Here is a 24,601-nt window from a genome sequence, read left to right as displayed (position 1 = left end):
ATAAACGATATTAACCACTCTAACTTTTAACGTGAGAGCTCAATTCCAAAAATTTACTTCGCAAATAATAGTATAGATCCACACCTCGCTTAGAATAAACATTTTATATACAAATTATTTTTACTTATTATCATTTGCTGAACATATTTTAATATATTATGAAACAAATTAATAAATATACGTTGAATAATTGAAAACTCTTAACTATTACATATATAATTATATTAACACAAAAACATAAATTAAAGAAATTTCTTTTGTTTATTTACAATCATTTTAGTAAATAAATTTATACAATTATTTTCTCTATTTTGTATGATATGTAATTAAATTTAAATAATAGTAACATAAATATATATAATATTTTAATATGACTATCTATTAAATGAAACTTCATAATCATATGATTTTATGATTATTTATATTTTATAACAAAATTTTAAACCATTAATCATAAATTTTTTATTGTGAAACTTTTATATTTTTAATAATTTATAATATTCTTGAAAATTTAATATAAATTTGAAAATTAAAATATTAAGTTCTCAATACTTGTTCAATGCTACTTATTTAAATTCAGTTTGTATAATATTTGTCTTATATCTACATGGACAAAACAAAATTTGTTTTCGCTTTATAGTTTAGAACGATTTTATTTTCTTCTTACACTCTCAAACCGTCTTTAATAGATCCCGAGGTAAAGGTAGTTGTTTTGCTATATTAGTATGTGATTAATAATGACTTAATGAGCTATTGATGTTTATGTAATCAAGTTTTGCTGCGGGTATGGGAGCAGGAAAAGTGGGGCGAAGGAATATTAGGTGGATGGGACACAAAGTGAAAAAGTTCGTTTATCTACACACTTCAATCACACCAGACGCATCCCAATACATATCTCTGAAGCTTTTTTTTTTTTTTGATCAAACCTTACTCTTATAAAAGTTACTCTCCATAAATGGAGAAAGTGTGCATACACGAATACAAAGCCATCCATGGCAAACAACAAACAGATATTACAAGGAAGCAAATGCAACATAGAAAGATAGGGGCATACAAAGCACTTAAACAACTAATGATGTCGAGAAGTCCTCTAATCTCAGCGACCATCGAGCTGTAAAGTAAGATGAAGCCTTGGAAATTAGTGACCACGGGCAGTGATATAAATCCCAAAATTGAAGCAGCAACAAGTGCACAATCAACAATCTTCAACATGGCTACAAAGCATTTGATTAGAACTTCAGTGTTAGAAGTATCTCTAATCTTCAACAATACATTCCCTACACCAAAACCACATAAAGTAGATGATGAAATTGGGAGAAGAACAAATTCCATAAAAGCGGAAACCGGACAGTAAACGACCCGATTCACATGATGAATGGATATGTGAGGCATCAATCCATTAAGCTGCCACTGAGCACATAAGGACTTGAATACCACAGAAATAGAACTGCATACTGTAGTAAAGGGACTGCATACTGCAGTAAAGGGGCGCACCAAAGCGAAAAACAGAGATAGATCAAAGGAGAGTTCAAGATACCAAACCAATGATATCAACTCATCACCTAATATTAAGTTTAATAATCTCTGAAATAACACCTGGATTAATGGAAGAGGAAGAGAGACGAAGATGGAGTTGGGGATGGGGATCGAGCAACCCATTGTTGAATCAACAACCACAATGACAAGCATAATGAACGGGAGAGGCGGATATATGAAATCTCTGGGTGAGAAACGGTGAAGACTCCAATCAACGCACCAGTAAAGGAACACACTGCATACTGCAGGAGAAAAGCACTTTGAGACAAAACTTGTGTCATCAACACACACCAGAGAAATAACACCATCACTGAACACAGGCACCAGATTCAGCATAAGGGATTTCAAATCAGGAGTTTTTGAGACCAGTTGAGAAGAGGTTGTGTCGGACATCAGAAGAAGCACGAGATTGAACGGTACGTCAGGAGGGTCCGGTGGTTTTGGCGGAGAGCGAGCTTCAGGTAGCACAGGGGGATACGTACACGGTGGCGGATCAGGGGGAGGATGGACTTGGAGTTTCGACGGAGGAGACGCAGGGCGGGGTCGAGACAGATGAGACGCAGGGCGGAGTCGAGACGGAAGAGACGGATTGCAGAGTCGAATCAGAGGAGTCGGAGGGTGGAGTCGCGACTCCGAGTCGGAGGGCGGAGTGGAAACAAAGGACACGGAGGGCGGAGTCGAGACAGACGGAGGAGACGGAGTGCGGAGTCGAGACGGAGGGCGGAGTTGCGACTGAAAAGACGAAATCACCAAAGGAGCCATGAGAAGGTTGAGCTGATTCTTACGAGACTTAGAATGGAGCGACAAGACGGACGAGCACAGACGGTGGCTTCAAGATAGGAGATCTTCTTCTGCTCCATACATAGCTTAGATGAAAAAACAAGGAGAAAAAGATTCAAATTTTGAATCTAGATCTAAAATCTGCAGAGAGAATTCTCTCTCTACATTTCTTCTCTCTTTTTTTTTTTTTTTTTTTTTTTGTCAATTGGTTTCACATATCTCTGAAGCTATTCACATATATATGGTTGTGACTGTAAAGCACAACTAGCCATATAATATGAGTGGAAAATGTAGTTACTCCTAGTTACTCTTATAATCTACCAGTCAGGAGAAAACATCATTTTCTGTATTCCCTTCTATTACTGTTGAAATGGAAGAAAATGTTACACCAATATATACGTGAATAAAACTTTTTTTTTTTGGTAAGAAATTGGAAGAAAACTCCCAGAATTTATTAAAAAGAAAACATAATTCAGTTTACAATAACTTGTCGTGGCCGGAAAGGTCCAACAACATCCTCTTGTAATAAAACATCAACCTCAATTGGAACCTCATCAAATCTATGAAACCCAAATGGAAGAGAAAAAGCAAGGTTAGCCAAACCATCAGCTAAGCGGTTTGCTTCCCTATACACATGAACAATATGGACCTCCCAGTCCTTGTTTAAAAAGCCATGGCACATTCGTACCAGGAACGACAGAGGATGAGTATCTCCAATCCCTATCGTAAGGAACTCTACCACCTCCTTAGAGTCAACCTCAAACTCCAATCTACCAATCCCTTTCTCCCAAGCAGCCACCAGACCGTAATACACTCCCCACAGTTCTGCCAACGGGGCTCCACACCTCCCTATGTTTACAGCAAAGCCACCACACCACTCTCCTTCTCCATTCCGCAGTACCCCTCCCGCAGCTGCAGGCCCTGGGTTTCCATGCGACGACCCGTCTGTATTCATCTTCATCCACCCCACCCGAGGTGGCATCCATCCCACCATTATCTCAATTCTCTGCTCAACACTCCTTTGACTCTTATTAGTCTCATTAGCTAGAATCACTTCCTTGGCCAAGTTCTTCAAAAAACCAATTCTATCTCTCCAAAGTCGTTTCTCACCAAAAACATCTCCACATCTCCACTTCCACCCCCACCACACAGTGAGAGCAAAAGTCGAGGACCACGGGGTCTCGCTTCCTGTTCCATTATCACTGAGATTTTTATAAAGCCATTCAAGTAAAGGCATTGAGAAGAAGGTATGTCTCCGCGCAGCTGGGACAAAACGATCCCATATTCCTCTTATCGCTGGGCAATCTCTAATAACATGGAGAATTGTCTCTATTCCACCTTTGCAAACTTGACACACATCCGTTCCACACATAAAACTTATCCCACTTCTTTCTCTTTCCCATTTACTCCATTTTTCTCTGTATCCTATTTTAATTTTTTCACTTTTTTCACCTTTTTTTTATTTTTTCTCCCATTTACTCTAAAATTACCAACCACAACCATATATATATATATATGTGTATATATATCAAAATTTAAATCATCTATCACTTATTTAAATTCATTTCTCGTATGATACTTTTTAAAAAGAAAAAAATTAGGCGGACTAGACTGATTACATACATCAACACAACCAATTACATGTGTTTTACACCGTCGATATATATGATTAAACCTATAGAAAATATTCAAGAAAGATATTCCAAACTCTTAAGTTAATTAATAGTATTTCAGATCTAAAGATGACCAACTATCAACAAAGTTTCTCAACTTAATATCTCAACTTCATAATATTAACATTTTAATATAAATGAGTTTTTTGATTAAAATTTATTATCTAAAACTAAGTCAAAACATCTATATGTCAACACATGGCAAAAAATGTTCTTAAGAATATCTAAAAGTGTTTCATTTTATTAGATATTTTCTGTCCTCTCTCCTAATTATTCTCTATTTTTTTTTTGTAATTAGTTAGATACTCATGGTGGCCTAATCAGCTGATATTATCTTTTCCATTTTTCAAACTTAGTTATCTGAATTAGCATCTATTCAGAAAAATACATGTATACAGATATTTTGTATCAGATTGAGTGATTGTGTTAGAATTTTATTTTGGTCATTTAGAATTTTTAATGACTTGGATTATAATTTACAAAATTCAAAATTCAAAATATGATCATAACCGATTTTTTTATTGCAATATAATAAAAAAACGGGCGCATCTTTAGGTCTACATCAACTATTTGCCTTTTTAAAAATATTTTCCTAAGAGAAACTCCAACCAGGAGTTCTCAATACAGAGCTCTCAAAATACATATATATCTATTTACAGATAAATATTAGTATTTGTTTGTGAGTATCTCAAAATTACGAAAAGCTCAACCGAAAATATCTCAAGAGAAATATGTTCAGTTGGGTTTTCTGTAATTTTGATATATTCATAATTAAATATTAATATTTATATCTAAATACACAAATAAGTATTTTAAGAACTTTGTGTTGAAAATTCCCCATTGGAATTTCTCTAAATGTTTATTATCTATACTAATAAGGAAATCCATAAAGTACCACATAACTTGCTTAGAATTTATGTTTCTAAGCTATATATATATTGTATATATATGTGACTGAATATTATCATTAAAATATTCTAAATAAAAGTTATAAGTAAATTACACAGGGCCGAATTTTACTATGTAAGTTGAGCGATTGAACATGGTTCGAGTTAAAAAAAACATGTAAATTAGATTCTAAAATTTTAAAATTTTAGATATATGCTTCTAAATTTAATTTTATTATTTTAAAATTAACACTAAACCTATATAGATGAACTTACAAAATTTTAAAACAATATCACTGTGTTGTTGAATATAATATCTATATTTTCTTAATCTGGTCTAAGAATAAACTGAGACGGCGTTGAAATTACATATAATACTAAAATGGCTAATCTTTTATACTTTTATAATTTCAAATAAATTGCATTCATCGTAATGTCACCATTATGTCAGGAATTTTGATTAGTATACTATATAGTATGAGCCTAGGATTGGAGAGTAGTCTTTTGTATCTATATGCATTTTGTTTTTGTTCAACACATATCTATATATTAGGTTAAGATCTGTACCTTGCGAGAGATTAATATTATATATAAATTATTTTTAAGTATTATATATTTTTTACATATTATGAAATAATAAATATATATTGATTAATTAAAAATTTAGTAACTATTACATATATAATTAAATTGGTACAAATACTTAAATAAATTTTATTAATCCAAACAAACACTTTTTTCTATTTTATATGGTATAAAATTAAGTTTAAATGATATTAACATCGATATATAGTACATTTTTAATATTGACATCTGTTAAAAAATAGTTTATACTCATATTATTTTTGATCATTTGTATTTCTTTATAACAAATTTTAAATCAATGATAACAATAAAATTTTGTGGGATGTTTAATAGTTTTAGTAATTAATAATTTTAAGAACATTCAATGCAAAGTTTAAAATCTAAATATTAAGTTGTCAATAATTTTTCAAAATATTTATCAAAAAAAATTCAAAGAAAATTCTAAATTAAAATACTTATGTATTTTATATGGTATATAATTTATTTTTAAAAATATTAATATACATATATATAATATTTATTAAATGAGATTTCCTACTTATGTAATTTCGTAATCATTTATATCTTGTTATAACATATATTTTAAAACAAGGATCACAAAAATTTCAATGTGAGATTTTTAACTACTTTAGTCATTTATATTTGTTTTTAAAAATTCAAAATATAACATATACGAAAAAATCTAAATTTTTATTATATAGTTAATGTGGTTGTTTAATTTATTTTAGTAAGTTAAAATTTTGAAAAATGATAGAGAATATACTAATTTTTATCAAATCTTTATTATTCAAAACATCAATTGTCATATATACTTTACCTACATTAGCTAATTCCGTGATTTTTATTTAAGGAAACAATGAAGAACATTTATGATTAATTTATGGATAGTTTAATAAAAAGCTTATTATATATTTATATGAACCAATATATTTTTCTAAGGATCCTAAGAATGATTGTGGTGATGACATGTGGCTAAAAAAATATGTTGTAATGCTTATTTTTTAATATATAGGGGATATATACACACATAATGTAAGAGTAGTTTATCGGTTGATAAACAAAGAATAGCAGTGATAAACAAAGAATAGCTTCTCAATCTGACCATGCATGTGGGCGTTTTTGAAATCCAATTATCTCTTATATATTAAAGGAGAAACATTGTAATAAATGCGTTCACATTAAACTTGACACATGTCACGTATAGAAGCATTGTAATAAATATGTTCACACTAAAATGGACACATATCACATGTAGAGAGCTTCTCAGCCAAACTTACATAAATATGTTTACACTATGTATTTTACGTTTTTTTAATATAAAACTCACATGCATGGTTCCTTTTTACGTTATTTTTACTGTTTACGAATAGAGCTGGACAAATTATTCATAAATTTTGATTCTATTCGTTATTCGTTTTGATTCGAACCAAAAAATATGGATATCTGTTAATTTACGAAGCAAATCAAATACTAAATTGTAATATCCGTATAAAAAACAAATCACAAATATCAATATTTATAGGAACATATATCCAATTTGATCTGTTATATGCATATATATATATATACATATATTTAAACAATTATATATAAGTTATATATTATAGTTTATATAAATTTTATTATATTTTTGTTTTTAAATAATTTCATTTTAAGAATTTTATTTTTCATGTATTATTTTGAAAAAAATGTCATTTAATATTAATTAACAATATCCCCTATATATTATTTGAGAAGCATTACAATATTTTTTTGTAGCCACATGTCATCACTAGAATGATTCTTAGAATCCTTAGAGAAATAGGTTGGTCCATCTAAATATATAATAATTTTTTTATTAAACTAACCATAAATACATTATTAATGTGCTTCATTATTTCCATAAATAAAATTACAGAATTACCTAATATGGCTAAAGTATATATGACAATTAATGACTTTGAATAATAAAGATTTGATAAAGTGTATGTTATATTATATTTTTTTAATTTTAAATTATTAAAATAAATTAAACAATCATAGTAACCATTTAATAAAAATTAAAAAAAATTCTTTATATGTTGTATTTTGAATTTTTAAAAACGAGTATAAATTACTAAAACCATTAAAAGTTTCACATTCAAATTTTGTGATCTATGGTTTAAACTTTTTGTTATGACATGATACAAATAGTTAAAACATCATATAAGTTAAAAGTGTCATTTAATAAGTACTAAAAATAAAATATATAAGAAAATATATATGTATATATTAAATTATATGTCATATACGAAAATAAATAAATATCTTAATTTTGAAATTTACTTTTAACAATTTTTTTTTGAAAAAATATTGAAAAATTAATTTTTAAAAATATTATAAATTACATTAACTATTAATCCCACAATGAAAATTTTGTTATCAGTAATTTAAATTTTTTGCTATACCAGGTATTAATGATTAAAAAAAAGAGCAAAAATCATCATTTAATAAATATTAATATTAAAATATCTATATATATATATGTTATTATCATTTAAATTTAATTATATACCATATCAAATAGAAAAAAATATTCTTTTGAATTAATAAAATTTATTTATATGTTCGCACCAACTTAATTATATAGGTAATAGTTACTGGCTTTTTAATTATTCAATATATATTTATTATTTCATAATAGGTTAGAAACATATAATATATAAAGTATTTTTTATATATAACGTTCATCCCGTGCAAGGCGCGGGTCTTAACCTAGTCTTTATATATTTATCTACAATCTTTATATACTTTTACATACATATACATGTGTACATTGACCTGAGCACTTTATAACTAAGTATTTACCAAAACTGAAATATCTTATATTTTTAGAAGTTAAAATATTCTTTTTCTTAATGCTTCTTTCACTATCGACCAAATTGTAATAAAATGATTTGTCTTAATAATTTTTTTCTTTTTTAACTATTATCCGTTTAGAAACTATAATATGAAATCATTGGTTCGACATCACGACTATCTAAGATTCATAACATGAAAACAAACAAATAATAGTACTTTTTCATTATCAGAGGAAAAAAAACCAAAAACATCAATCATTTTAACTGAACAAACCAAATAAATATTGATTTAAAATGATAGTTATATTTTAGGGGATTAAAAACCAAAAAACAACCTAAAACTGAACCGATATCCAGATTAAACAGATTAATGTCTCCTTATTAAAAAATAACGAAACTAATAATCACATTCCACGCAAGGCGCATGTTATTACCTAGTAGGTATATTATACTCCGAGAAAGGCAAAAAGAGCTTAATATACATACAATACAGTGTTTTTTTTTGTTCTGAACAAAAAAAAGTTAACATTGTATTCTTGAGTCAGTTTCACAAGAATATAGTAACAATGTTTTCTTTAATTCTTTGTTTTTGCTGTTTCTCCATGTCTCCTTTCTTTGCAAGTAAAACCACAACAGTTAACAATTGACAAAATCTATCAACTGGAAAGAAGAGTAGCATATCACAGAAAGCAAAAAAATTAATATGATATACTGCACTGCTACTATATTCCTGATATCTAACTAATACTAAAAGGGGAATATGGTGAGTGGAGAGAGTGTCCACATCAGCATAAAAATTCCTACCAATCAGAGAGCATCATTTCATTGGGTCACGACCAATTATACATTCTTTAATCTATATGTTCGGCCCTATAATTAAAATTAAGCCCAAAAAGTTCAGCTATAAGATTGCCAAATCGACCTTCCTCCTCCCTCCCCTTGATCGCCGGTTTCTACCGTCCACAGTTGTTACACACATCTTACTTACTGCTACAATCAATTACTTCCCCAAAGCATTGAATCCTCAACATAATCCCATCGATGTTCTTCTTCCCCTCCCTCTTCTATATAACCTTATGAATCCATTATCCATTCAAGCCACACTTCTCCGCTTTTCAACACAAACAGATCATAACAATGGCTTCCAATCAATGAAGGCAAATCGTCCCTCCCCTAACGTCTGGCTTCTCCTTTAGCTCTATATTACTTTTAGTAACAGCAAGGTAAGTAGGATTAGTGTTTTCTTCCCGTCCTTTAGTTGTCTGGGATTCTAATTTGGGATTTGATTCTGAAGTTAATAGACAGATGGAGCGGTAGAGAGGGTTAACGTCGGCGGAGTCAAGACATGTACCAAAATTATTGCAGGTTGTGCACACGACGAGAAGAGCGAAGACCGGTTCGGAGGGGATTCTGACGTTTTTGACGTCTGTGGCGATCAGAGTGTTTAGAATGTTTAGCTAACAAAAATGAGGATTTTTATTTCAGGTTCTTGCCCCCAGAAACTTATCGGCCAAGCGAAAAACGTATGATTATCGAAGGTTAGCGACTAATGTTCAGTTGGCGTTTATCTTTGATTCATGGTCACTTTGATTATCCTCATCATGTTTGCAATATATTAATCAGACGGTTCTCTTTGATTCATCAAGAAACTTTTGAAGTTTTCTTTCAAGTAATATCAGTTGGAGTGCAAGGTGAGAAGAGAACAGATTCTATGTCGTTTCTCATCGCGCAGTTACAAGCCAAGACAGAATGACTGCAAATTGGTAAACTTCTTACTTTTCTTATTACCGATCCATATAGAACCCGTTTGACCATTCGACTTGCTACTTTGTTGATGTGAATACTTAAGGTTGGTCAATTCAGTTATTGTGAGTATTTTTTATATTTGAGAACTTTAGGACTGTTTGTTTCATGTATTTGAGTATCTAAACTCATGTATATATGTATATTTCGTGTGTCTCATACCTGTTTAAACGTTTCTTCACTATCTGTGATGTAACTTTATGTCTCCATCAAATATAGACAAAAAGTATATTGATTCTTAGGATAAAAAGTATTTGTCTTCAGTGCTACGTATCATGGGTGGCCTTCCTGTTTGCTTGGTTTAGTTGTGTAAACGCAAACACGAATCTGTATTGTGATTGTACTAAGATTGGTGGTGATTTTGCAGGCTCCAATTTTGAGCACAAGTTTCTGGATGATACTTTCCGGAAAATCTCTAACAGTATTCAAGGAGTAAACTCTCATGTGGTTCGAGACATTACATCAAAGCCTCCTTCAACGATCGAATGGGAATAAAAGATTTTGATCAGTTAAGGTATTGTATTTTAAAGATTCACTATGGTTTTAAGCTGTGTTTAATGATTCGCTATATGTTATTTTCTTGGATCAGAAAGAATTAGCTCAAAGGTTTGAGAGAGTTAAGTCTCTGGATCTGCATCCTACAGAACCATGGTAATTTTAAGCATTTGATTTTCTCTCATGGCTTAGTTGTAGTGACTGCAGAAAAACTTTGACCATTTGGTATTTGTAATTTTGTGGAGTAGTTTCTATACTTTTACCTTTATTTTCTGTTACGCATGAGCTGATATCACATTATTTTACAGGTTTCGAGCAAGTTCTATTCTGGAATTCTGTGTATTTGTAACTACTAGACACATGTGGGTGAATAATTTTTATTTTTAATCTGTTATCATATGCAGGGTAACCAAACGTGCAGCTGAAATATTATTTTATTTATGTGTTCTACGAGGTTTCACAGATTTATCATAGATTTGTAGGATGCTTTTATGATTCATAGACCTTATTCTAATCTGGATATTGTTTGATAATCCTCAGGTGATTGCAAAGTCATTCGAGGTGACCGATTTACCAAGTATCTCATCTTTCTTTCATCTGTTTTAGTAATAATGTAATAGTTTTATTTCTTTTTTTTTATGTATGTTTTATTTTTTCATTGATATCACCCAAATAGAGTTTAACATACAGAAGTAATGGCCACATTTTCAAAATTTGTAGGATTTTGATAAATAGTAAATTACTTATGATCATAGCTTTTGTTTTGTTGTGACTGAGACTTCTTTTGTCTGAACCTACGACATGTGGCTTCAAGAACAAAAATACACCAAGTCAAATACTCATAAAACAAAAGAAAACAGAGCAAGTGGATATTTGTTGCTACCGTATAGGAGATCTCCCAATCCCAACTACATACCGCAAAAGAATCATCCCCAAAAACCTAAAATGAAGACATGATCAACTCATCAGTGGTTCTAACAGGTTGGGGAAGAAGAACTGTATTGAGATTTACCTAAAGTGTTTTTCGTTACAAGATGATTTAAGATATCTGACATTTTTAAGAATTATAGGTTCATATAAATGTACGAGGTCTATAAGTTATATGCAGTTTGTACAAACCCAAATTTAATAAATGGGTATAAGTACAAGTCCTATAAATTATATGCAGTTTGTACAAACCTAAAGTAAAAATACATGTTTTCAAATACATTGTTCGATCACATTATTATTTAGGGATAAATACATGTGATGTTTCAAAATATAAATACTGATGTTACTAGGACAATGATAAATTTTACCCGCCCTTTGAAATTCTATCACATATTATATTTTCTTATTAATGTAGTTACAATTATATTTATTTGTGGTGAAATGGATTATTAATGACTCTCATTTAGTTTAATGAGTTTAAATAGGTTATGATTTATTAAATGTGATTTAACTTAAAGTTAGTGAAAACCATATTAACTCATTTACATATATATAAATATAATAGAAATATTAAAAATTAAAAATTTCAAATATTTTTCAAAAAAATTGTTCGGTTTCCGGTGCGGGTTGGGTTTGATATGAGTATTCAGATATAACACTATAAGAGCCGCTCGAGGATATAGGCTAGGTCTAACAGAGTATGAGAATTTGATTTTTGGGTTGATTCTGAGTCGGTTTTTTGGTATAAATATTCTTGACTAATTTTGTTAGGTAAATATTAAGAAAATATAATATGTTGCAAATTTTAGGAATAAACTTCTAAAATAATTTCTGAAATGCATATGACACAAGTGTATAATTATGCAATATGACATATTTAATATACTTACCAAAAATTATATTAAATTAAATTAATATTAAACATAATAGGGCAATTCTTCTAAATAGACAATTTTCAAGTTTTTATCACAAAAATAGATCACTAGAAGGAAAATGACCAAAATATTTTATTTAATAGGTAAAAAGACCGTAATACTCTAGATATATATATAAAACAAAAATAAATAATTTTTTATAGTTTTAGATTATATGTGTTCAAATTCGAACTTTTTATAATTTTTTTTTATAATTTTTTTTCAAATTTTCTTTTTGTAATCCGAAAATACTTTTTGAAACTATTTTCAAAAATTTTATTTTCAAATTTTTAATATTTATTTTTTATTTTATAAAATTTTAAATCTCAATCTCAAATCTCCACCCCTTAAATCTAAACCCTAAGGTTTGGATTAGTTAACCCTAGGGGTATAAGTGTATATTTACCTATTTCATGAAACATTTTGGTCATTTTGATCCTTAGAGTCTATATTTGTGACATAGATTTTTTTATTGCTATCCTAGGATATTTCCCAACATAATATGATTACAAAATAACACAAATATAAAAATTAATTTTCTCAAAAAAGTTAAAACAAAATACTGATTCAAGATTTAAAGATTTAATTGAGTGAAAATGATTAATTATAAAAACTATTATCATCCAAATATTTATCAAAAATATAGTAAAATATTTCTGAAATACAATACATTTATAACAAATATTAATATATTTATCTGAAATGAAGTTTATTTAACTACTTTAAAAAGGAACAATTTAAAAGCTAAAATCATATGTATATAAATAATAAATGCATCAAAATACAAAATATAGTAAAATTCATCGATTTAGAGAATCAAAATTAAAAATATTTAAGTATTGTCAATTTTTTTTAATGAATTTTTTAGTGTAAAGTAATCTAAACTATTTTTAAATATAAAAAATAATGATATAATCCGCGCGTAGCGCGGAGAAAAGATCTAGTATATATAAATATTTTAAAACAGTCATTTTTATTTTTTATTTATTGCTTAAATATTACACCGTTTCTCGAAACTAGTGGTATATCATCTCACATCGTGTACTTGTGACTAAGAACGTTGATTTCTAAAAATATCTTCTCTCGTCGCATCGTGTCCGTTCATCCTAGGGTTTGTGGAGATTTGTTGCGATTGAAGTGTGGATTCTCTGAATCGGTGGTTACACATCTGAGTCTGAAAAAGTGTAACTGAAGGTTCTTGCTTGTGTCAGAAGGTGCGAAGTGGTTGTACGGTTCTGTGTTATCAAAGATGTCTGCAGCTATGGATTTGACGTTGATGAGGATGTAACTGGAGGAGGAGGATACCCCCTGTGGGAACCGAAATTCGCACTGTCGATTTCCGTTTAAATAAGGAAACTAAGAAAACCCTAGTTTTCCAGAGGACCCGGATATCTGTTAATTACCACACGTCAAGCAATCAGAACACGAGAATAACAACGATAAAAATAAGAAATCGAAAAGAGAGCAAAGTAGATCTTATTCCGAATCTGCGTATGAGCGTTACAACAAGGTATAAGCCTGGGCTCGAGAGCTGTCGGTGAGATTCCTAGTTCTAGCAACCCTAAGACGGCTAAACCTAATTGAGTCGCAGCTCGAAATAACAAAAACGGAAAGTTGCCTAAATCGCTCTAAGTGCTAAGTTTGCTCTGAAAAAAGTTCTCCTCTGCTCCTCGCCTAGGACTCCTTATATACTAGCTCCAAGGTCGGTTTACGCTTTTACTCTTCTGCCCTTAAGCCGTCATATAAAAATGGAGATATTCCATTTTTCCCGATCTTCACAATTATCTTCAAAACTTCCGTATTTATCCGCGGAAACTTGACATTTATCCTTCCTCGTGGGCCAAGCGCGAACCATGCTGTGGTTCACGGGCTTTGGTTAAGAAAAATCGTAGGATGGGCCTCGAGTCGTGTTTTAGGTCCCTTTGGGCCGTCTTCCGACTCGACACGTTTACTACGAGTTTTCCGCGGTTTCTAATCCGCGAAGTTTGATCGATGAATTAGAATAACGGGAAACATGGACTGAGCTTGCTACGGTCTTCGGGAGATAGCATTCGAAGGTTTGACGAGAATGCAAGGACTGGTGTCGTATCGATGTTCGGAAAGGTTCAATCGCTACATAGCGACCGAACTTTGGCTCGAGCCCGATCGCTATGTAGCGACCGAGCGAAACGAGTGCTCGGTCGCTACGTAGCGACCGAGCTTCGGCTTGAGCTCGGTCGCTACGTAGCGACCGAGCGGGACGAGTGCTCGGTCGCTACGTAGCGACCGAGCTCAAGCCGAAGCTCGGTCGCTACGTAGCGACCGAGCGGGACGATCGCTCGGTCGCTACGTAGCGACCGAGCTTGGCTGAGCTCGGTCGCTACGTAGCGACCGAGCGGGACGATCGCTCGGTCGCTGCGTAGCGACCGAGCTTGGCTGAGCTCGGTCGCTACGTAGCGACCGAGCTTGGCTGAGCTCGGTCGCTACGTAGCGACCGAGCGGGACGATCGCTCGGTCGCTACGTAGCGACCGAGCTTTGGCTCGAGCTCGGTCGCTACGTAGCGACCGAGCGGGACGATCGCTCGGTCGCTACGTAGCGACCGAGCGGGACGATCGCTCGGTCGCTACGTAGCGACCGAGCTTGGCTGAGCTCGGTCGCTACGTAGCGACCGAGCAGGACGATCGCTCGGTCGCTACGTAGCGACCGAGCTTTGGCTCGAGCTCGGTCGCTACGTAGCGACCGAGCGGGACGATCGCTCGGTCGCTACGTAGCGACCGAGCGGGACGATCACTCGGTCGCTACGTAGCGACCGAGCTTTGGCCCGAGCTCGGTTGCTACGTAGCGACCGAGCGGGACGATCGTTCGGTTTGAATCCCAAAGAATACTTCTTCGTAGAAATAACCTCGTATAGGTTATTTTTACGAAAATTACATCCCTTCTTTTACTAACTCTTTCGGAAATACGATCTCTGAGGATTTTCGGGTGGTAATTCCGTCGTAACCGTTTTTGACCCCAACAGTTAGCCCCCCAGCCCGTTAGGATCATGCATGGGGGGATCCTAGCGTGCGGTTAGGCATGTTTGGCAAGTTAGGCGTGATGGATGGAATTAATATGCGAAAGTCCGAGCTTGAATAGTAAATCCTCATGTCTTATAAGAAGAGAGGTAACTTGTTCCATAATTTTTTCACTTTCTTGTTTTTCTCTAAGATCTTTCAAAAAAAAACTTTCTATCTTTCTCTCCACCCTTTTCCTCTATTCTCTTAAGAGAAGTGTAAAGATGTCGAGCAAGAAAAAGATTGCGAAAAAAGGGTCTTCGTCCGCGAGTCCTTACGAAGAGCTCGTCGTTCCGAAGACGGAGTTCGTGCCTCACTCGGTGCATCCTGCCGAGAACGAGGCATGGTGGGTTGCTCATTACGGCTCGTTGATCCCTCCCAAGGAGAAGCCATTCCCGGTCCTGGTCCATCGTGGAGTCGAGGGAAAGGACGCAAGTAGGACCACTGACGAGTTTCTCGCGACGATGCGGTCGTTCTACCGCATCCCGGATGTTGTGGAGTTCCGGGTTCCCTGCCGCGGGGAATGTGCTAACAACCCCCCGGAGGGTTACTTTACTTGTTATGAGGTGTTCATAGTGCGTTGTCGCCTCTGGTTCCCCATACCCGAAATTCTCGTCCGAGTGTTGGACCGTTTCGAAGTCGCGATAAGTCAGTTGACACCCCTTGCCATTCAGCACCTTATTGGGATCTTGATCCTAAGCTATGAGCATGGCCTTTCCCTTTCCGTCGATCATTATGAAGCGCTTTTGAGGCTTCAACTTGTCAAGGATACGGATAAGCATAGGTTTGTCCCTCGGAAATTTATGTCGGTGGTTAAGAAGTTCATTTCGAACTTCAACTCGTGGAAGAAGTTCTTTTTCTTTGTTCGTTTGGACGCTGCGTCCGTCGAAGAGAGTTGCATTCCACTGTTCCGGAGGTTGCCGAACAATCGTCCCTTCATCAATCCTCTTGCTCCGTTCCCTGAGGACATTATCGCGGTGAGGGATCTTCTCAGGAATGGTCCCTTCTTCTGGACTTCTTTCACGCCGAGAAGGGTTCGGAAGGCACTGAAATTTGTGCAACCTGGTCCAGCTTTGGACGCGGATACGGGAAGCGACTCCGAACCCGACGGCCAGAGTCCCGTTGAAGCTCCGACAGCCGCGCCGGAGTCGAGCTCTTGGAAGGGAAAAGATGTCGATCTCGGCGACATAGAGTTTTCGATGGATGACTCTATGCTTCCAGGATGGGATCCGAACCTTGCTTACGGCGACGGAAGCGGTTCGAGCGAGGCCCCCATTCCGGACTTCGATGATTTCTTTGCTGGGCTGCCATCGGGTTTCGATGCTCCTCCTCCTACGAAAGAATCGGCGAGGCCGAGAGTCGTTGCGGAAGGATCTCGCATCATCAATGGGGTTAGTTTTTTCTTGGGAATTTTTTAGTGATTATCCTATGTATGGATTTGTAACACGCCTATTGATTTTGCAGGGCCTGAGCTTGCTGGGCTCGGCCATCGAGGCGGGTCATAGAGAAGCCATGGTCTACCGCTTCAAGGCGGAGAAAGCGGAGCGGGATCTCGCCCGCGTGCAAGGCGAGATGTTGGAGCGAGAGGCACAGCTTACTCGTGATCATGCGCGGGCTGTTCGCAGAGCGGAGAGGAAAGGCAAAAGAGAGATCGTCGAGGTGATGAAGACTCGCGCATCTCAGTTCCAGGTTGAGTACGGGAACCTTAAGAATGCCTTTACCTCGGTGGGCGACTTTCGCGAGTGCCGTGGTTCGGTCGGAAGTCTTTGGAGGACGCAAGCCGACGACTATGTGTTTGAAGAGGAAATGAGCTTGATGAAGAGTGGGATGAGTGACCGTGCCCACGCTGAGGCGCTTATCCCTCCGATCGACGAGAGGATTCAAGGGTTCTGGGATTCCATCCCGGTTTCTCCTGATACCGAGGAGGTCCCGATCGATTTTCACGATGGTGGCGAGGAAGTGGATCGTCCTGCGGATGCGTTTGGTGCTTCGTTGTCCGGGGACTTCGACTTTGGATTATGAGGGATGGATCAGTTATCCTTGTTTTCGGCCGAATATGGCCCTTTGAATTTGGATTTCGTTTAGGCCAAGATGGCCGTATTTGTATTTCCGGGACTGGCCGTTGGTGGCTTTGAATCCCTTGCCGCTTTACGCGGTTTATTTATATGATAAATGTTTCGTTTCGAGTTTTTCCTGAGTAGGGTTGAAGTAAATACGAGTTGTCGTCTCGTATGTAGTTCTAATTAGACGTTCAATCTGTTGGTTCGTTCGTGATTTTCGTAAAAATTTATCTGTCTTTACGATTTTCGAGAACATTGAGATACGAACGGAGAGGCATGGTTTATGATCTCGTATCTTTTAGATATCATGCCTTGAGATGTTTGAGACCAGAGCGTTGGGTTTAGGGCAAGACCTAGGTTTACTTTCGGTTAAGGTTTGTGCGGTGACTAGCCGGCTATCGTTTTTCCTGTTGCGATTTCTTCCTGACTCGCACCGGTTTAAAGTCCGCGATATGTTCTCGGCTTATATGACTTGTATGGTACGAATCGAGCATCTTCTCAGAATCAACTGGAAGTGCTAAACCAAAATTTCGGATTTTTGTTGTAGCGCGCTTTTGTCCTTGTGCTGGACGTTTTTAAAGATCAAAAGAGTGATCGGATTGCGTTTGTTTAAGACGGCTGGCGTGTTCGTCGGGGCCAATCGACGAACGGGGTGTAAGGTTTTTGGTGGTCGCGTTCGGACAATTTGTTTAGCATTGTCCTCGAATTTTAACTTTTTGCGACGTCTCGCAGTTATTTTCGAGGATTATGCGTGTTTGAAAGGTGATAATCTTTACGATTTTTGGGCCGGATGAGGCCGCAGACGAGCGTAAACTGAAGCGTAAGCGTTTTCGATAAAAAGACAGTGTATATTGTAAAAAATTTTATGTTTCTAAAAACTCGATTACAATAATGGCGATTGTGGGAGTATACGAGTATACGCACCCACTCCCCCCCCCTTTTTAGAGAGGGGGATAGCTGAACTCGTCTTTTGACAAGCTGCCTACGTACCCCTTTCGAGGATCAAGCCATCTCGTAGTTCTGTTTCATGCCGCGAGTGTTCTTACTCGGCGGTTGGTGTCGCGATGTCCGCCTTGACCGTGTCGATCGTGGCTGGGTCGACGCTATTTTCCGGATGTTCCGGTTGAGTTGTCGCGTGGGCTTCGGATTTATGTCGAGCTTCGACGTCCGATGCGTTTGCGTTGACAGACGATTTTACTTCGTCCTTGTGCGGGGCGCTTTTGGCCGAAGATCGATCTATCTTCGCGCGTTTGCCGTTTGCAGAAGCCGTGATTTGCCTTAACTTATGCTCCGCGAGGAAGCATAGTCGCGACTGTTTTTGGCATCCCCAGATGGCCGCGACTCCGCTCGGCGTTGGGAACTTGAGACCCAGGTGGTAAGTTGACGGAACTGCCTGCATGGCGTTGAGCCATGGGGTTCCCATGATCACGTTGTAGATAGCGGGATGGTCGACTACCGCGAATTCGACGATTTTCGTGATCTCCTTGGCCATGACTGGCAATTGGATTGATCCGAGAGTCATCGACACTTCGCCTGAAAAACCCGTGAGTGGTTTTGGCGTCGGAATTACCTCTCCGAGTTCGATACTCATCCGATTGAGAGTGTCGCGGAAGATTACGTTGACCGTGCTTCCCGTATCGACGAGTACCCTTCCGACTTCTAAATCTCGTATGACGAGATCTATGACGAGCGGGTCGCAGTGAGGTTGGTCGATACCGCCGGCTTCTTCTTCCGTGAAGGTGATCGAGCAATTTTGGCCGTCTCGAGGAGGAGACCATGTAGGCCATTTTGCGCTTGATTCTGCCTTCCGTTGGTAAGCCTTGATGGCTGACACGGTATCGCCGCAGTATTGAGATCCTCCGATGATCATATTGACTCTGCGACGATTGTTATCGTTCCCTTTGTCATCCGGCCTCCTACCGCGTTTATCCCCAGGTTGGTTTCGTTGAGGAGATTTTTCGGCGGGCGGATTTCTGTCCGTCTTTGGAGGCCGATCAGAATCGAGGATGAGATCCTTGACGCTAGTTACTTCCGAAAGCTCTCCAGCGAGCAGCTTCGCGGCCAGTCTTGCTCCCAAGACTTTGCAATTGGTCGTGGAGTGTCCTCGGGATTGGTGGAACTCGCAGAAGGTGTTTTCGTCATACCCTTGATTGCGAGTCCATGTGTTGCCCGTGGTCCGGCCTTGATCCGAACTGATCGCATAGTTATGCGCCCCTTGGAGATCTTCCCCCTCGTGATGGACGTACTTGTCGTTACGAGAGTTCTTCTTTTTCCCCTTCGGATCTGCGTCTTTCGAGGATGGTCTTGCCGGCTTATGTTTTTGCGATAAGACTTTAGTTTCTTCCTCCACTATGATATAGTCCGTTGCTTTGTGGAGGGCGTCCTGGATCGTTCGCGGTTTGTCGAGAGTTATCCATTTTCTGAATTTCGACTTGTACCAGAGCGTCTTTCTCAGCGCGTCGATGGCCACTTTGTCGCTTATCCCGCTGACCCTGGACATTATCAGTTTGAACCGACTGATAAACTCGCGGAGGGGTTCGTCTTCCCTCTGGGAGAGACTCCAGAGATCAACATCGGAGGTTTCCCTGTCTATGAATACAGAGTACTGTTTGAGGAATTCCGATGCGAGCTGTCGAAAACTCCCGATGGTGTTGCGACGAAGGCGTGCGAACCATTCGAGCGCTGCTCCTTCAAGATTTTCGACGAACAGGCGGCAATAGCCGGCATCCTTTTCGCCGTCCTTCAGTCTTGCTCTTCCCATCGCGATGTGGAAAGCCTGAAGGTGCGCTTTCGGATCGGCCGTACCATCGTACTTCGGTACTTTGATCTTTCCCGGATCGGACACCCTCATGTCCGAAATGCGACTGGTAAAGGGGGTCTTTCGAGCTCCTTCCAGCAGTCGATCGATCTCGGGGGCAGCACTAGTAGCATGATGGATTTGAGACTTTACGGCTCTCACTTCTGCCGCAGTCTTGGTGATGTAGTCGCGAAGATCGCGGATATCCGATGTCTCGTCAGTGGATTTCCGAGCCTGTCGGCGCTTACTGCGAGTGAGCTCGGTTTGCCTTTCGGCCAGCTCCTCTTGTTCGTTCCAATAGGCGACTTCTTCTTCTTCCGTCATTGGTTTTTCGAACGGGGAGCCTTCCCGAGCGGATCGGCTTCTGGTCCTTCTTGGATGTCTGTCGACATCCTCGTCGGTGTCGTTGGAGACATCGCTAGGATCCAGGTCAATGTGTTCGGCTTCGTTATCCTCCGAGTCCTTTGCAGGGAGCGGAAGACTTTCAGAGTTCCCCTTCTCGATGGGAGACTTCTCGCTGGGGTTTTGACCGGAAGGTCGTTCCCGCGCGGCTCCTGCTCTATCGAGTGGGGTGGCGAAATCGAGCCTCTTCCCGCGGATTTTGGTGGTTCCGCGGGGACGGATAGCTTGGGTCCTTGCCGTTAAGGTTTCAACCTGTTTGGTCAAGGTATTCACGAGCTTATCCTGTTCTTCCGACCTTTTTTCATAGGTGGCGAACATCTTTTTAAACTCCTCGAGAGTCGCGGCGTTGGCTTGCGCGTTGGCCGCAGATACGTCCGCTACCGGAGTGTGGAGATCGGTGCCGCTGCCTCCGTTAAGGGGAGTTTGCACGTTATCCGCGTCGTTGGTTGACATGTCTGACTGTGTGTGGCTTTTGCGGGTTAGATTGATCCGTAAGGCCCCCTCCTTCTAGCGCCAAACTGTGGGAACCGAAATTCGCACTGTCGATTTCCGTTTAAATAAGGAAACTAAGAAAACCCTAGTTTCCCAGAGGACCCGGATATCTGTTAATTACCACACGTCAAGCAATCAGAACACGAGAATAACAACGATAAAAATAAGAAATCGAAAAGAGAGCAAAGTAGATCTTATTCCGAATCTGCGTATGAGCGTTACAACAAGGTATAAGCCTGGGCTCGAGAGCTGTCGGCGAGATTCCTAGTTCTAGCAACCCTAAGACGGCTAAACCTAATTGAGTCGCAGCTCGAAATAACAAAAACGGAAAGTTGCCTAAATCGCTCTAAGTGCTAAGTTTGCTCTGAAAAAAGTTCTCCTCTGCTCCTCGCCTAGGACTCCTTATATACTAGCTCCAAGGTCGGTTTACGCTTTTACTCTTCTGCCCTTAAGCCGTCATATAAAAATGGAGATATTCCATTTTTCCCGATCTTCACAATTATCTTCAAAACTTCCGTATTTATCCGCGGAAACTTGACATTTATCCTTCCTCGTGGGCCAAGCGCGAACCATGCTGTGGTTCACGGGCTTTGGTTAAGAAAAATCGTAGGATGGGCCTCGAGTCGTGTTTTAGGTCCCTTTGGGCCGTCTTCCGACTCGACACGTTTACTACGAGTTTTCCGCGGTTTCTAATCCGCGAAGTTTGATCGATGAATTAGAATAGCGGGAAACATGGACTGAGCTTGCTACGGTCTTCGGGAGATAGCATTCGAAGGTTTGACGAGAATGCAAGGACTGGTGTCGTATCGATGTTCGGAAAGGTTCAATCGCTACACAGCGACCGAACTTTGGCTCGAGCCCGGTCGCTATGTAGCGACCGAGCGAAACGAGTGCTCGGTCGCTACGTAGCGACCGAGCTTCGGCTTGAGCTCGGTCGCTACGTAGCGACCGAGCGGGACGATCGCTCGGTCGCTACGTAGCGACCGAGCTTCGGCTCGAGCTCGGTCGCTACGTAGCGACCGAGCGGGACGATCGCTCGGTCGCTACGTAGCGACCGAGCTTGGCTGAGCTCGGTCGCTACGTAGCGACCGAGCGGGACGATCGCTCGGTCGCTACGTAGCGACCGAGCTTTGGCTCGAGCTCGGTCGCTACGTAGCGACCGAGCGGGACGATCGCTCGGTCGCTACGTAGCGACCGAGCTTGGCTGAGCTCGGTCGCTACGTAGCGACCGAGCGGGACGATCGCTCGGTCGCTACGTAGCGACCGAGCTTCGGCTTGAGCTCGGTCGCTACGTAGCGACCGAGCGGGACGATCGCTCGGTCGCTACGTAGCGACCGAGCTTGGCTGAGCTCGGTCGCTACGTAGCGACCGAGCGGGACGATCGCTCGGTCGCTACGTAGCGACCGAGCTTTGGCTCGAGCTCGGTCGCTACGTAGCGACCGAGCGGGACGATCGCTCGGTCGCTACGTAGCGACCGAGCTTGGCTGAGCTCGGTCGCTACGTAGCGACCGAGCAGGACGATCGCTCGGTCGCTACGTAGCGACCGAGCTTTGGCTCGAGCTCGGTCGCTACGTAGCGACCGAGCGGGACGATCGCTCGGTCGCTACGTAGCGACCGAGCTTGGCTGAGCTCGGTCGCTACGTAGCGACCGAGCGGGACGATCACTCGGTCGCTACGTAGCGACCGAGCTTTGGCCCGAGCTCGGTTGCTACGTAGCGACCGAGCGGGACGATCGTTCGGTTTGAATCCCAAAGAATACTTCTTCGTAGAAATAACCTCGTATAGGTTATTTTTACGAAAATTACATCCCTTCTTTTACTAACTCTTTCGGAAATACGATCTCTGAGGATTTTCGGGTGGTAATTCCGTCGTAACCGTTTTTGACCCCAACACCCCCTTTGACATGTCGGATCTACTTCAGTATAGCTCATATGAGAGGAATTCAAAAAGTTTGATAGGAAGACTACTAAACCATGCTTCTCAGAATATGGCGAGCTTGATTATGGATATGCCGTGTAAATGGTAAAAATATGTTAGAGTGAAAGGAGTAGCTTTATCAAAGGAAAGGTTCCAGTTCATATTTCAACATGAGTATGAACTAGAGGGGGTACTGAGCAAAGAGTTTTATACCTACGATGAATAAGGGCCAGTGATGGAAAGATGGGTGGAGAATCCACCGTCGGACTTCCTTCAGTTTGTACCACTCTGGGTACAAATAAAACATATTCCAGTTAACTACGATTCAGAGAAGGCGATAACAACACTTGGGGATCTGGTTGGAAAGGCTATTCCGGTGGCGTTTGACCCAGAGAAGTCCCAAAGGCAAGAGTATGTTAGAGCTCAGGTGAAAATGAATATAGCTAACCCATTGAATAAATCTAGAATTATCAATCTTCCTAAAGAATGTGGGTCTGTGGAGGTTCTTTACTTCTACGAAAGAGTGCAGAAGAGATGCTACCATTGTCAAAGTGACTCATGAAAAAGTTGTATGCCCTCTGCTAGTAAGGAATTGACATCTAGAAGCCTTGGAGAGAAGGAAAGGTGGAGGCGTTGCTAAACCTCCCAAAGAATTGATAATCAAACCGTACAACCCTCTCTTTGGAGTATTAGAGGAAAGCCAAGTTGGACTGCATCCAGTTCTATGAAGACCTAAGATTGCTCTGGAGGTTTTAAAAGGGATGAGACAGTATCTATAAATTTGCTAATGGAGAGGAAAGAAAACTGAGGGAATAAATGGTTAAAAAGTCTGTGAGAGAAGTAGAATAAGACTCTACGTTAGAACGTTTGGTTCTCAGACTTGAAGAATATCTGGTGATAACCAAGGATCTAAATAAAGGAAAAGGGCTTGTTTTTGGATATGATACATCATAGTTAATGTATGGAGAGAAAATGAGATCAAGAGGACATAAACTCTTGGGAGATGCGATAAAGGCTGGGAACTCTAACTCTTTGGTGGTTTACAATAAGCCCAAATCTACTGACCACGGAAGCTCTCTCACTGCCTCAAAGGAAGTGCGTTCTTCTTGTGTTCTGGCGGATGATAAGATTGGATTCTATGAGGATGCATCTTCCGGGTTCACAAAGAAGAAAGGGAAACCTCAAAGGCTACCATATGTCAGGAAATGAAGGTTGAAGAAACTTGGTGAATAATTATGTCTCACAGAAGGATAAGCCAATCAATTTAAACTGGAGGTGGTAGCAAGAGAAGGATGTCGGAATCGAAGAACTGTGAAGGCAATTCAAACCGGTGAAAGCCAAATGAGATGGTCCCGAATGAGGGAATGTCCTAATCCCAATGAGCATAGTTGCTTGGAATTGCCAGGGATTGGGGCGGCCTCAAGACTTGGCAATTCCTAGGCTGGAGAAAATACGTCAAAAATATTTTTCGGAAGTTC

The 24,601-nt window shown here is 38.8% G+C and overlaps 1 protein-coding gene across 1 annotated transcript; it reads left to right on the top strand.

The window, feature by feature from the left end:
• Positions 1-23,358: 23,358 nt before the first annotated feature.
• LOC106363186 lies at positions 23,359-23,685 on the top strand. The gene has a single exon (XM_013802976.1). The coding sequence runs from the start codon at positions 23,359-23,361 to the stop codon at positions 23,683-23,685; it is 327 nt and encodes a 108-aa protein (XP_013658430.1).
• The last annotated feature ends 916 nt before the right edge of the window (positions 23,686-24,601 follow it).

Source organism: Brassica napus, chromosome A9 (assembly GCF_020379485.1).
Source record: "Brassica napus cultivar Da-Ae chromosome A9, Da-Ae, whole genome shotgun sequence".
In the NCBI taxonomy this organism is placed as follows: domain Eukaryota; kingdom Viridiplantae; phylum Streptophyta; class Magnoliopsida; order Brassicales; family Brassicaceae; genus Brassica; species Brassica napus.
This window is presented reverse-complemented; position numbering and strand designations above follow the sequence as displayed.

What these genes read in the sequence shown, in the direction of transcription:
- LOC106363186 (XM_013802976.1), top strand. Translation starts at nt 23,359, where the DNA reads ATGGAAAGATGGGTGGAGAATCCACCGTCGGACTTCCTTCAGTTTGTA.